Raw genomic sequence first — 15,404 nt, 5'->3', positions numbered from 1 at the left:
ACCTACCAGATTGCTGCAATTTGAGTAATTTGAGGTTCTGTGAGCACTACTTCTTTGATAAGCATAAGAGAGTAAAATTCAATGCTTCCATTCATACCACTAAAAAGATTTTAGATTATGTGCATGTTGATGTGTGGGGATCTTTCCTCAAGACTTCTCTTGGTGGTGCAAATTATATGCTTACTAGCATTGATTATTACTCTAGAAAAATGTGCTCTTTCTTTTTGAAATATAAATATGATGTGCTTGATGCTTTTATAAAGTAAAAAGTTATGGTGGAGAAACAAAATGAAAAGAAGGTTAGATTGCTTCGTACTAGCAATGACATCAAATTTTGTTCTACTATTTTTAATGATCACTGCAGCGGTGAAGGCATTGTCAGGCACCACACATCCCGTACACTCGCATTGTTAGGCACCACACCATCCTGTAAACTCCTCAACGGAATGGTGTGGCAGAGAGGATGAACAAAACCATCATCTCCAAGACACGTTGCATGTTGTCCAATGCTGGTATGGACACACGTTTTTGGGATGAAGCTAGCTCCACCGCCTCTTACTTGATAAACATGTCACCTTACATTCCGCTTGATAAGAAAACTCTTTGAGGTATGGTCTGGTTCACCTCCTGATTATTCACAGTAGAGAGTTTTCGGTTGCATTTCTTATGCACATATCACCGCACCGGCTAGGATTTATCAGATTATAAGATAGAGAGGGGATTTGGTGACTAGGTGTATACATGAGCACCCTCTAGATACCACACGATCTGCGTTGAGATCCGGTTCTCGTCAATTGGATCTGTTGCCTTGACGTTGTCTTATCCATCGGTAAGCGTACTTGGCGTGGGCTGTGGGTCCTGCGTTTCAATGATTGGTAGCGCCAATCATTAGTGCCAATGATTTGGAAGTGTTGTTAGTGTTGATGTGGTTTGCTAACCTAACAATGATGGTAACGGTGGATTGCTAGATGTGACACGTGTCAACCAATGGATGCGTGCTCACGTATACACCCGGTCACCAGGCTTCTTTTGTTATAAGATAACCCACGATGTTTGTAAACATTACCAATATAGTAAATTTTTGCTGGCTGGCGCCCGTGATTTTTCCTCCTCTATGTTGGAGGGGTTTTCCATGTTAAATCTTGCGTCTCTTACTACGATTTCCTTTTTTCGTTCTTCGTTATTGCTTGCCGTGTTTATAATAGAGGTGTGGTCGCCAACCTGGGCAGCTGAAACACCACGGTACAATTACACCATGGCGTTGAGGTGCTTCCAGTGTAAACCAGGGGTGACGTGGCCGGTGCCCGTGTTTCCAGGCCCACCATGGCCACGGGGTGTCAAAGTCGGAGTGGAGGCGGTGCACAAGCTTCAACTGCAGTGATGTTCTTGATGTCTAGGCTACCCCGCGCTTTGGACAACACATTGTGTCCCACGCCACGAGACATGATTTATAGGAAGTGCATACATCCCTAGATCATCAATTTGACTAATATATAATATAAGTTATACAAAATAAATATTATATCATTAAAATATGTTTTTAATAATAGTATATATTTTTATCATATATATATATATTAAATTTGACTGAGTAAGCACTGAAGCCCAATGACGTCACATCTGACGCTCACGCACCACGTGCCTTTCTTCCTCCCTCTCTCTCTCTTATCACCGCTCTCCTCTCTTTCTCTATAAAAAATTCCAGCTCCATCCAACAAACAACCACCTCAAGCTTCCCCTTCGCCTCTACTTTCCCCGAAGGATTTCTTTCGCCACAGATATTCCCAAAGCATCTCCGTTGCTCTCCTCCTCGGATTCCTCTTCCTCTGCCCCTCCTACTCTACTCCTACCCTTACTATTCTTCTCCCTCCTAACTTGTTTCCCTTCCTTCTACTCCTTTTCCCTGGTGCTTGCCCGATCTTCCTACCAGCCGTGCCAAGACCCAAGAAACGCAGGAGGCAGGCCTGTCAGGGGCCGGCATGTGCGTGGACGACGCAGAGAGGCTCGATTTTGGAGACGCCGGAGTGGAGAAGCCCGCCGAGATCACCTTGCCTCATGTGAGTGCCTGCCTCTGTCTCTGCAGCAAGATCCGATTTTGGGAGGGTACTTTTTTGCTAGCAGACTAGATGAATCTCACCGTGTCCGGGAAATTTGACGATTTCTGTTGGTTCATCTGAGTTCGTCATGGTACGAAAGATGAATTGAGCTGGCAGCACAGCAACCATGCTGTGTTTGCTTTGTGGACACTTCTGGTACTTCCGTTTCTTAGAATCTGGAACAGACTTGGAGGATTGTTGTTGTTGTTACTGAGGGAGAGAATGCTCTTTGAATCATTCGATAGAACGGATTTAAAGTTCCTGTATTACAACTGGTAGATGTTCGGTAGGAGATTTCTGGTGAGGAGTGACAGGCCGTTGTTTGTCTATGCATTGCATCTGTTCTTCGCTAGTAGTACTCTGGAACTGTACTGGGTGTAGACGCTGTGTCCAATCATTTGCTTGTGATTGTGATGAAATTTACTGCCACAGGGTGTCAGGGAGGTACCAGTTCTAGACTATTGTACTACGTAGCAAACAGGAATAATTATTACTCCCACTACTTGCAAGTTTTTTCCCCTAGGTTGAATTGAAAGAAAACATGGTCCTAATGCTATGCTAAGGGCATCTCAAGCGGCGACGCATTTTAGCGTCCGCGCGCATCGGTTTGCGTCGGCCGAAATGGTTGAAATCGACCGCGCGTCCGTTTGCGTCGGGGGTGGCTCCAGCGGCACGACGCATTTTTTGGCCGAATCATTTTTTTATACATGAAACATAATTTACATAGTTAAAACATGAAAAAAAAAAAACCTAATGCCTACTGCTGCTCCTCGTCGCTGTCGAGCACGATGAGCTCCGGTATCGGCCACGGCCAGTTGCCATCCGGGGAGCGTACGCCGGGCGCGCCGGCGGTGCTGGAGGTGGAGGCGCCCAGAGCTGCGGCTGTGGCGGCGGTGGAGGCGCCCAGGGATATGGCTGTGGCGGCGGCGGAGGAGGCGCCCAGGGCTGCGGCTGTGGCGGCGGTGGAGGAGGAGCCCAGGGGTTGTACGACGGCGGTTGTGGCGCCGCCGAGTCCTGTAGTGCCAGTCGAAGGGCTTCATCCTCCGACAGGCCCGGCGGCATGACGCCTGTGGCGTAGCGGGGCAGCGGCGGCTGCACAGGCGCGTCGTTCTCGGAGACGAGGACGCCGAGCTTCGCCATCTCGTCGTCCGTCATGTTCTCCGGGAACTCGAAATTGCGGCCCTCCGCCACGGCCTGCTGCCATTCGTGGAAGACGGCCGCGACGTAGTCATCGCTGTCGTCCTTCACCTCCTCGTTATGGTACACGAGCGCCTCGATGTAGTCGTCCTCGTCGTCGTAGGCGGCGTAGGCGTCGTCGTCGTGGTCGTCGCGGTCGTGGTCGTCGTTGTACTGCGCGCGCGTCGGCGCCTGCTGACGACGCCTCGGCGCCTCCTGTCTTCGTGGACGAGTCGGCGGTGCAGCCCCGAAGGGAAAATCCCTGTCGCCCATGAAGCCCGCCCTTCTTCTCTTATCCGTCTCGGTCGACGGATACGTACGCCAGCCGCCGGAGTCGATGGCGTACGCCGGATCGGCGAGGAGGTCCGGCGGCAGGTACCGCCTCCTTCGCCGGATCTCCGCGGTCCGGTCAGGCTCACGCGCAGGGACTGGAGGGATGGGCACCCGGCGGCAGCTAAGCCGCCAGCCGCCAGGCAGTTGCACGCCGGACCAGGACTCGCACGGCAACCATTTGGCGTGCATTAGCCTCCCCAGCGTGACGGGGAGCGGCACCCTCTTGCTGCCGCTGCCGGAGGCCTCGAAGTCGTTTTTCTTCCCCATGGCGTTGCGGCGGTGGTGGTGCGAGTGGAGGTGTGGGGGAAGGAGGAACGCGGCCGGTGGACTTTTAAGGGCGGTCGCGCGCGGGATACGATGCCATTGAAGGCGGCGCAGAAGCCCAGCCGCCGCCCGCCAGTGCGCAGAACAGGCAGCCGCACCATTGATGGCGAAGGCTGCGGCGCAGACGCGGAAGCGCGACCGCCGAAGCGTTGCCCTCGATGCAGACTCGCTGCCAGGCGGGCCCGGTGGAGACGCGAGCGGACACTTTGCGCGTCCGCGCAGCGTCCGCAGAGGCAGGTTTGCGTCTCTGCGGACGGCCCGGTCACTTTGCGCCGCGCCGCTGGAGAGGGTGCCAGACGCATTTTCGGTCAAGGCGGACGCAAACGGTCGCTCAGCGTCCGTTTGCGTCGCGCCGCTGGAGATGCCCTAAGTGAACGTCACATTATTCTTCCTATGATACATGTTGATTGCTTGCTTTCAAGCGCCTGCCATTATATCAGTGATGATCGGTCTGACTGTAGCTTCAGTTTGCTGTTTTCATGGGTTGCCATCATTAGTTTGTGCAATTGTAGTGCTGAACCATCTTTTTGATTACATTTATCCATTTATATATGGCTCTATTTGTTTAATCAGCAGACGGCTGTAGGTGATTTTTATTGTCGCATCAAACTATATCGAATGGTCACTATCTAGTTTGGTTATCCCGTGTTAAATTTTCTTGTGCCATTGATGTACTAGAAATAGTCAGGCATCTATTGATCTTACTAAGTTGAGCATTAGTTAGTTAAACTAGGAGCTTTAATAATTCTCTTCAGAAAAAAGATTATGTACTAGTGAATGCAACCTGTTTATATTTCCAAGTTGCTATTCCAAGAGTAAGAGCACTAAACTAGACATGGTACTCATCAAAGCTAATAATAATTGGACTGTCTTCCGAAATTGGCTAATAGCAGTTATGAACATATGACCAAGTTACCTGATCATCACATGCAGTCTGAATGATTTTTTGTAATCAATTACTAAGTAGTAATATGTTCATAAGAAATTTAGTATGCAAAGCGGTGCTTCATCTTTGAATGGAAATCTTTCCTGTTTTTCCTACCGTCATTGTACTAATCCATTTTTGAACATACAGATGGAGAGTGTTTGTGAGAACACCACAACTGCTGATTTCAAGCAGAGTAACTTTGCCAATTTCCTCCCAAATGTTCGATCAGGGGGTTGGTCAGATATTGGAAGTCGTCAGTACATGGAAGATACCCATGTGTGTATTGCTGACCTAGCTAAAAGCTTTGGTTATCCAACAGTGGATAAGGAAGTTGTTTCCTTTTATGGGGTAGGTACTTGCTCACTTTTTTAGTTTTGCTCATTTTGACAGAGAAATTAATTCTATCCAATTTACTAGTGTATAACTGACAATAGTTAAGAAACCAGTGTCCAAATATGGAAGAAGAGAATTATGTCAGATTATATCGTGTTGCATGGTACACTCAGTAGTAGGGAATATGAGTTGTATTTTGTGCACCAGCAAACTTGTATAGAGTATGCACAGACAGATCGTATGTATCCTCAAGATCTAAACCTAGTCAATCCTATCCTTGATCCTTGACTACTAACCCTGGTCTACATTCAGCATCCTGCCACTATCCAGTAAAGTTCTCTTCATAGAATCATAGTTCTGTACAGAATGCAGTGTGTGTTGCGGACCTCAGAGTGTAACTGTAGTACTTATAGAGTTCCGTTTTTATTTTATTATGTGGTCATCATTTCAGTTGTTCTCCTTTTGCGAATCAAAATATATTATTGCAGTGTAAGTTAAGTTTTGACAGTTTCAATTTCTAGGTCTTTGATGGGCACGGTGGAAAAGATGCTGCCCATTTTGTTCGTGATAACTTACCAAGGGTCATTGTTGAAGATGCTGATTTTCCTCTTGAGCTTGAGAAAGTAGTGAGCAGATCCTTTGTGCAGATAGATAATCAGTTTGCTGATAAATGCTCTCACCACAGAGCTCTGTCATCCGGCACAACAGCACTTACAGCAATGATTTTTGGAAGGTAGTTTTCTGGCACATATAACTATGGTTCTCCCTTCTTAATTGCATCTTCGATTGAGTCGGTCATTACTACCAAGCCTGTAATACATTTGGTTTCCATACAAAGTCTCATTGTTCAGCATCTTTTAAATGGATTGATTCATAAAGTACATTTTTCTATGGACATACACTGAAAATGCATGGTAATCTGGTACCGTGATATTTATACTGTTTCTGTGCTGTGTAGATCACCTTGCATGTTCAGCAAATATGTTATACTAGAGAATTCTGCATATTTTGAATCTGCATCCCAAGCATATGATTTATATTTACACATCTTTTCTATCCCAGAAGATATTTCTAAAAGCACAATATTACTGACATTTATCCAACGTAAGGTCATCTTATTTTTTGCTGTTTTCTTTTACCTGTAAACTGCACTGCCAATTGGCATTCCAAGTGACCAATACTAATTATCATACTAATCATTATTATGTCTAGTGCAGGTCACTTCTGGTTGCCAATGCCGGTGATTGCAGAGCAGTTCTTTCCCGGTGTGGTATTGCAATGGAGATGTCGACGGATCACAGGCCATGCAGCCTGAGTGAAAAAATGCGGGTAGAGTCACTTGGTGCCTATGTGGATGATGGTTACCTGAATGGTCTGTTAGGAGTCACTAGAGCCCTTGGTGACTGGCATCTTGAGGGAATGAAAGAAGCAGATAGGCCTGGAGCAGGCCCCCTGAGTGCTGAACCAGAGGTCAAGATGACCACACTGACAAAGGACGACGAGTTCTTGATCATCGGCAGCGATGGGATCTGGGATGTCTACTCAAACCAAAATGCCGTGGATTTTGCACGGAGGCGTCTCCAAGAGCACAACGACGTGAAGCTGTGCTGCAAGGAAATCGTCGAGGAGGCAATAAGGCGGGGAGCCACAGACAACCTAACTGCAGTGTTGGTTTCTTTTCACCTGGTGGCGCCGCCTCAGATCAGAGTAAATCGGCCTGGCAGGGTGGCAAGGAGCATATCTGCTGACGGGCTCAATAGCCTCAGGGTACTCCTGGGAAGCCAATAACATCATTCTTGTGCTGTGATCGGAGTACTATGCCGTGTTGTTGAGCTCTAATTGTATGTAGTCATGTTCGCACCTCATTGTTCTTAGTTGTTAACCATTGCTGAGACAGTGGTTACTATTCTTGTTGGTAATTAAACCAACAAACATGAGCTCACACTTGTGAGCAATTCTTAGTGGCTGGAACCCAGCCTCACTTCGTCACATATTTCCCTATTTGCTCTGTAAATACAATTGTTGGAGATTGCCACTGCAGCTTTATTGTTTTAAATTGTGGCGAGTTCACTGTCTCCTGTTTCTCATGAATTTTCAGTTGACAGGTCATAAAGTACACAGAAGCACAGAGCTGAACACAGACGAGCAAAGTATTACCTGATAAGTGATAAGAGAACAATGCCCAACTGCATAGATCGCTGGCCCTTCCCGTTAAACTATTCCAACTTTTTTGCATTCCATTTAACTACCCAATTCAACCAGTTTCCGGACACCTTTTTGGAGGAATGCACGATCAAACATACGCAGTCCTGTGCGTTTCTTGGGAGACATGCAGGCAAATTTCCAGGAACAGATGTCCACTATAACTTGAGAAGCACTTGACAGAAATTCTTAATCCCATCCTCCCATGGCATTATGCACCTAATCCAGGGTCCAATGTCCTAAACATGGTTCCATAGTTGGGGCAGACACACTTGTCTAAAGGGGTGGCAGAGATGGCATAAACAACGGCCAACATTCCTGCATTGGTACTTCAGGTAGACCCTTCATTGCAGACATGAGTACGCCAATCACTTGGTGGGCCCAGGGTGGTGTCCTTGACCGAAGTTGTGTGTCTGGGTATATATGGTCTCAGGGTCAAATGGTTCTTCAGGCATCAGAGTCCACAGCTTCTCCTCACTGAGTCACAGTTCCATTCCAGCTGAGCTGAGTTGAAGACTTGAAGCTCTATTGTCTGAAGTCTATACTCAAGTCATTCAAGATCCTTACACAGATACCAGATGGTGAAGGTATGCTTGCCGCTTGCTGCAGCTGCCTTGGTTCTGCTCCTGATGGTAGCAACAGCCCAGGGTATCAGGTTGGATGCAGGGAGCCAGGCAGCACTCAGCAAGAAGGTGCTCAATGTAAGTGATTTCTACAGTCATCTCTTATGGTGCTTTTGTTTGGATCGGTTCACTAACTCATGCGCGTTCTTCGATCGGTTACAGAAATCTGTGGACAAAGGGGTGGTGATCAAGGCTGATGGTGAGGCATCATCGGATGAATTGGGCGAGACCATCTCTGAAGAGAAAAATAGGCACGGGATGCCTGACATCCATGTGGATTACTATGGCCCCAGGGGCCATAATCCCAGGCACCACTAAGCAGATCTCTCCCTGCATTTTCCATTCTTCTTTAGAGGCAAGATACTGCTGCTATAGCAAGATCTGGGATGGGGTTCTTCTTTTTTCATTTTCATTTTTGCCATGTTAAAGAGAGGAAGAAACATAGCTGGTGTAGTACTAACTCGTTGACGACATTTGGTTCAAAGAAGTATAAATTACATGGATTGGTTCCCTTCTGGTGGGCAGGCTCATGTTTGGCCGGGACATTGCCGGAAATGCTGCCGTTTTTCTCGCCAGCTACTCTGCTTTGAGCCTGGGCTACGATATTATTGTGCTTATACAAATTAGTATAAGCACAGACATTCATGGATCCCAGGAGCGATTTGATACTACTATGAACATATGAAGCATTTTTGCCACGCAAAGAGAGTTTTTTTTTTTGATAAAGGGAATATATTAATATCTAAAGATACCAAATACACCTAGAATCTGCAGCAAAGTAATACCCTAATAGTAGTCAGGATAAAGATGCACACAGCCAAAAATAAAATAAAATAATTAAGAAATAAAACTCCTGCTACATTATTTCAGCCCTAACAGCAACAATACATCCACCACCAAGAAAACACCCGAGCTTCAGACTGTCCAAAAGCGACGCCTATAAAAAAGGAATAGTGCACAAGCGCCACCGTCGCCCGATCAATGATCTTAGATTTTCACCTGAAGATAGTCCCGACTTTTAAAACAACACCTTCAACAAGAATATTGCCAGACACAACTAATTAAGGCCAGACCTTGGATTTTCACCCTGAAAGGGAAGACTCCAAACTTCACCTATGCCGCCGCCCCAACTTTATTGCTGCTGCGAAGCCCGGAATACCAAGCAAGTGTCTCAACAACGCAGAGACTTGAACCTCCATTGCTAGTCCTCCAATCCATGTCTTCATGATATTCTCTGCCTCTGACTTTATCATGGACCAAAATGTCACCTAATGAGTATAGAATAAAGCTTCGCGACGCTCCCTCCAGTCTGAATAAAAGCATGGGTACGCATGACCGAATACCACCCGATCCAGCAAACTCCAGGCAATATGTTCACTGTTACATTCGCCGATAGAGCCTTCCAGAACTCAACACTCAGGCCAGGTCAAAAAGGATAGGACTCAGGCAGCCCTTCATCTCCACACAAGAGAAACCCTATGACCGCCACCTTTATTCAGGTCGGGCCCCAGGGACCAACCCAGGCTGGCCAAGGCAATGCCGGCGACAGCGCAGATCAAAGTCCGGAGACAAGCCCACGCCTGCGCAACGCAACAGCCCAACCGTCTGACCTCCACCGCCGACGCCGACAGTCGACACCGCGGAGAGAGAAAGGAGAAACCGACCTAGGGTTTGCACCCAATCGGCCCATCCCAACCCGCACCTTCGCCACCGGCATGGCATGCCGCCGGTGGCAACCACCACCAGTCACTGGGTTGCGACGTTGCCTGCCAAGCCCAGAGGCCCACACGCACACAGGCGCATCACCTCACCCCGCCCAGATCCGCTGCCCCGATATCTGAGGAAGTCGCGAGGAGACGCCCGGCCACCGCTATCAGACGCGTGGGCTCTTCCCGGCAGCTTCCTCCGATGGCAGCGCGGGGGAGGAAACACAAGCGGCGGTGCTAGGATTGGTAGGTAGATTGCCCCCGCGTCGCCCTGGGCAAGAACGACGGGGGTCGTTTTTCTACCGCAAAGGAAGTTGCAGGGACCAGTCTCATAAGGCTGGTGCCAATGCATCACAGGCTATAGCCTCGCCACGTCAACTTTTACCCTCACTCTCACCCCACGGTGCCAGTGCACGTGCTATAGTGCCAGCTCTCACTTCTCTCTCCTCCACATCACCATTTCTTTTTCAGATTAAGTTATTTCACTCGATTTTTTTTAGACATTCAAAATAATGCAAGAAAATTATTTTATTCAACTCAAAATGTTACCGATTACATAAATAAAATTGCATAATAAATTTTAAAAATTACATAATAAATAAAAAATAAATTCTAATCCTCTTCCTCCTCCTCCTCCTCGTCGTCATCATCTTCCAGACCAAGCTCTTTTTCCACCATCTGGATGGCCTTCGCATGTTTGCGCTTTTCTCGCTTCGTTCATGTCGGCGGTTGATCGGTCTTTCATTTTGTTCCATTGCTTGAGTAGCTTAGCCTTCACTAAACCATTCCACATGTTCTTCATCGCGAAGGATTTACTTGCTACCTCACTGCTTGATGAGGATTCCTTCCCCTTCCTCCTATCCTTACGTGTCGCGGCCTTGGCCCTATCGCGGCCCGTTGGACGCTCCTCCTCCGTCGTCGTCTCGCTAGAGCTGTACTCACCAGAAACTCCCAGACGGCTTCTCTTGGCAGTGGAATCGGATCCACTACCAGGACCATGTTGTCCTTTCCACTTCGCTTCATTGCGAACAGCTTCCCACCAGTGGTGCCGTCTGAACGGCTGAGTCACTCTTTTGTCATTCGCGTACCTCGCCATTGCCGCCTTCATGACCATTGCATCGTCTGCTCCACTCTGACGTAACGCTTCTTCTTGGATGTGGTATGCATTGAACATGGACACCTCCTTGTTGTAGGCGTTCCAATGATCCTTCAGTTGCTTCGAGGTCCGATGACGGGCAGGATCCGAGGTAGAGTTGAAGGTTGCAGCTATCTGACCCCAAAAACTATTGCCGGTCTTGCAATTACCGGCGACAGAGTCCTTGGAGTTAAAAATCCAAGCATGAACCTACCCCGAAATAGATATTGTTAGTGAAAAATCCAAGCAAGAACCAACCCCGAAATAAATATGTGATGGGTAAGTAAAGTACCAGTTTTTCCTCGTCCGCAGTTGTCCAGTCAAGCCTCTTTGGACGCGTTGGTACGATTGTTTCCGCGGCACCGGACTCCAAGCTTGGAGCACTGGCTTCAGGAGGTGGTGGGGGGGGGTACGGACCATATGGCGCGTATGGATGCGGAGGCGGAGGGTATGAACCATATGGCGCCGGTGGTGGGGGGTAAGGAGGTACAGTCCCACTCCCGCTACCTGTAGGTGGAGCATGTGGAGGTGGTGGGGGGTATGGATACGGAGGCGGAGGGTATGAACCATATGGCGCCGGAGGTGGAGCGTATGGCCCATATGGCCCCGGAGGTGGTGTGCCGGAGGAGTATAAAACTCGGGGAAGCGGCGAAGAACCGACATTGGAGCGACGATGTGTCGGAGAGACATCATCTAGGTGTACTGGTGACCCGTCGGGCTGCAAGAGATCCGTGAACGAGGTCAAATCTGGAGTCCAACCAGACATGGTGGAGAAGATTTGAGAGAGTGAAGGAGATGAATGAGATGAAATGGGTGTGGAGTGAGTGAAACCATATGGGGGGTATTTATAGGGGGTGGGGATGAAATTTTGGGGTTTTTGGCTTTTTTTTTTCGAATTTTTTGAGCCAGCAACGGCTACCCCAACGGCTAGCTGACGTGGACGAATCAGATCGCGCCACGTCAGCTAGCCGTTACCCCCTCCCTCTCGCCCGCGCTCTCGCCCCGACCTGCCAGCGCTCTCGCCCCCCTCTCGCCCCCAGCGCGGGCGGCAGCCGGGCGGTAGCGGGCGCTACCGCCGGGCGGTGGATCCACCGCCCCGCGCTGCCGTCTCGCCCGCCTCTCGCCCCGTCGCTGGCGGTACCGCCCCTCCTCCAGCCCGCGTTGGCACCAGCCTAAAGGTAGTAACAAAATAACTGAAGGAGCAAGAGCTTAAACAATTTTGTGACCAAATCTTGCCCTGACCAACAATCAGATAAGCTATACACAAAAAGAGCAAAGGATGCTAACTAAGACTCCCATATCAGATATGGAATAAGACCCAAAATGTAACCAGCACCAAACGAGCAAACTGAAGTCCCATGCTTCAATAGCTTGATCCATATTCAAACTTCCACATCTCTATGTCCTGCTTCACTTCCTCTTGCTCCGGGCTCTATTCGTGTCACCGCAAAATGAAGCAATCAGTTTTGAAGAACAACTCAGTATGATGAGAAATTCTTTGTACAACCTAAGCAATTTTCATAGGAAATTCTTTGTCCCATATCAGATACTACAGAATAAGACCCAAACTGAAACCATCACCAAAGGTTTAAAAGAGCAAACTGAACTTCCACGCTTCAATGGGTTGATCGATATTCAAACTTCCGGATTACCCATTCTTGCTTCAATTGCTCTTACTTCAGCCACAACACCTGTCACTGCTAAATGAAGCAAGCAATTAAAAAAAACGCAGTATGATGAGAAATTATTTGTGCAAAGTAAGAAATTTTCCTACGGAAAATTTAGCAAATGTTGGTGACTCAAAACGCATCATAGAAACCCTACACATCAAGGATTTAGAATAATGAACATACATGCCGGTGGATTGTTGAAGCTCACTAGTAATCTGGCACGTGGAATGCACGTGTAGTCTTAGGAAACAACTGTTTAGGGCATCTCCAGCGGCGTGACATATTTTAATGTCCGTGAGCGTCCGTTTGCATCGCGCCGCGAACGATAAAATGATCGTTTTTGTCCGCGCGTCCATTTGCGTCTAGGGGCTGCTCCAGCGGGGCGACACATTTTTTTTTTCTTATTTTTTTTTTCATCTACTCCATTTAAACATAGTTCCAAATATTATATATTGAAACATGATTTTACACAAACTAATACATAATTGGGAACATGGTTTACACAAACTAATACATAGTTTGAACCATGGTGGACACAAATAAAATATTGCAAAATGAGGAAACCAGTTGTGTTGATTTCCGTATGTTCGCTGCCAAGAAAGAACATTCGAGGGCACACTCAGTCACCCAAACTGGAAAATCCAGCGGGAGATGGTGCCCTTGTTGGTTCTACCGAGGACGAACATCCAGAAACCTCCACTACTGGCTTCGTCTGGCCCGTAGCCAGATTCGCTGCAAAGAAAGAACACTCTAAGTTCTAGCTATCGGTATCCGAGCCGGATTCGCCGGTGTGGTAGTACCTGCGGCACGCCGTGTCGTCGAACACCTTGATGATCATCTCGCCGTCACCCTCGTAGAGGAAGGTGAGCTGGCAGCCGCGCTCGAGCTCGAGGTCGCGGGCGAACTTGTCCCACCCCGTGTGCAGGTACATCTTGCCCTGTCCGTCGAACAAGACCTCCACGGTCCAGCGGCAGAAGTTGCAGCTGGCCTCCCGTAGCTGCAAATGCGCCGGCTCGACGCCATCGATGAACTCGGCGAACTTGTCCGGGAGCCGCTTTTGATGTCGAGTGGGTCGTCGTCGATGCGGAGGAGGAACTCGAAGCAGCGCTCCTCCTGCGAGGACGAGGAGGGCGCAGGCGACGGCGAGCGTGGGGCCGTAGCTGCTCCACCACGGCGGCCCCTGCCCCGGCCACGGGGGCGCCCAGGGCCGCGGCCTCGACCGCATCGCCGGCCACCAGGACCGGCCATGGACTTTCTCGCGGGCCTGGTTGTGTCGCAGGAACACCTAGGCGGCGCTACGGTCGAGCTTTGTGGCGGCTAGGGTTTCTTTGGAGGAGTGGATGAGGAAGAAGAACGTGCGCCCCCTTTATGTAGGCCGGAGGCATGCGGTGACCGCGGGACGCGTGGCGTCGCCATTAACGTGGTTGGCGGAGGTGGGCTGCGGCAGCTGAGGCATCGCCATTAATGTAGCGCAGGCTGCCGAAGCGACGCAGCGGCGCAGTCGCTGGCGCGTTTGAGAAGACGTATCGACGCAGGGTCGCTGCCAGGCGGGCCCGACGAAACGTCCGCCAGACGCGAGCGGACACTTTGAGCGTCCGTGCAGCGTCCGCAGAGACGCATCCGCATATTTGGGTCAGGTTTGTGTCTCCGCGGACGGCCGGTCACTTTGCGTCGCCCCGCTGGAGGTGGTGCCAGACGCATTTCCGGTCACGGCGGACGAAAACGGTCGTTGAGCGACCGTTTGCGTCGCGCCACTGGAGATGCCCTTAATGCATTAATTATTCTGTTCTTGGTGGAGGGAATCAAAATTCAAGTTTTTTCTTTTGGCAAATTTTCCCTGCATTGGTCAAAAATACTGGAGAGTGAAGTTTTTTTTGACAAACTTGATGAGGGAGGGGGGGGGGCGGGGGGGGGGGTGACCGTGTCGGAACCTCATGCCCAGAGCACAGCAATGCACATCATCAGAAAAACCAGAGGCCTCACCAAAACATCCTATAGCGAGTTGGGAACTCAAACCGGTCCAACAAACCCTGAGCAGACCACTTCACACGCTCGAGAAGTCGCTGTCACCATCTTTCGTCAACCCATCTTTAGGAAAGATCAACACATTGACCTTGCTAGGCCTGTCATCGATGCCGCCACGGCGCCAGACAATATCACCACCTTGCGTGAGTCCATCAAGCCGCATCCATCACCGTGACCTCGCTGCACCATGTCGTTGAAACTCGGCAGCTTCGACGAGGTAGATACAAACCACTCTGCCTAAGATCCCCTCCAGGCACATAGAACCTTGAATGATCATTTTCATAAGGATACGACCAGAGCCTCCCTCAGTTTGAAACCCTTCTCTTGGGCAATATTGTCAAAGTGTTGCAATCGAAAAAGGTTCGGTTCCTTTCCTTTCGTTTGTGACGATAACCCTTTAGACTGGAATATCATCTATGTTGTTAACTGAGCCAATAATGTTCCTTTGGCATCCTCAACTCGGCCACTGTTTAGGTCTCCTCGTCAATGGCAATGTTGAGCTTCTCCAAAACTTCTCGCCTTGATCTAAGACACATGCTAAATAATGATAATTAGACACGTCAACTATGAAAAAAAGACACATGTTGAAGAACAATAATTAGACATTGTGTTGTTAACCGACAACTGACTATTGATTCTCCATTTTCCCCTAACCCCGACCCCGGCGCTGGCCTCGGCCCTGGCCCCCCGGCCTTGGCCTCGGCCATGGCCCCGGTCCCGGCCTGGCTACGGTGGTGGTGGCGGCACCCCCTATGTCAAATCGATAAGGGGGAGAAGAGGGTTTTCGCGGTGGCGTTCCATGGGAGGTGATGTAGCGCTGGTGGAGGAAGCCGGGCAGCACGGCTTCTTGGCC

The 15,404-nt window shown here is 49.2% G+C and overlaps 1 protein-coding gene across 1 annotated transcript; it reads left to right on the top strand.

The window, feature by feature from the left end:
* The first annotated feature begins 1,698 nt into the window (after positions 1-1,698).
* LOC124685149 (probable protein phosphatase 2C 54) lies at positions 1,699-7,230 on the top strand. The gene is made up of 4 exons (XM_047219471.1): positions 1,699-2,057; positions 5,005-5,205; positions 5,712-5,923; positions 6,408-7,230. The coding sequence occupies exons 1-4, from the start codon at positions 1,980-1,982 to the stop codon at positions 6,976-6,978; spliced, it is 1,062 nt and encodes a 353-aa protein (XP_047075427.1). The 5' UTR covers positions 1,699-1,979; the 3' UTR covers positions 6,979-7,230.
* The last annotated feature ends 8,174 nt before the right edge of the window (positions 7,231-15,404 follow it).

Source organism: Lolium rigidum, chromosome 1, assembly GCF_022539505.1.
Source record: "Lolium rigidum isolate FL_2022 chromosome 1, APGP_CSIRO_Lrig_0.1, whole genome shotgun sequence".
NCBI classification, from domain to species: Eukaryota; Viridiplantae; Streptophyta; class Magnoliopsida; order Poales; family Poaceae; genus Lolium; species Lolium rigidum.
Note: the sequence above shows the minus strand (reverse complement) of the source record. Positions and strands in the feature narration are given on the sequence as shown.

Coding starts and splice junctions, on each gene's coding strand:
- LOC124685149 (XM_047219471.1), top strand. CDS start 1,980: ATGTGCGTGGACGACGCAGAGAGGCTCGATTTTGGAGACGCCGGAGTG. Junction 2,058..5,004: donor CCGAGATCACCTTGCCTCAT/GTGAGTGCCTGC, acceptor TTGAACATACAG/ATGGAGAGTGTTTGTGAGAA. Junction 5,206..5,711: donor AAGTTGTTTCCTTTTATGGG/GTAGGTACTTGC, acceptor TTCAATTTCTAG/GTCTTTGATGGGCACGGTGG.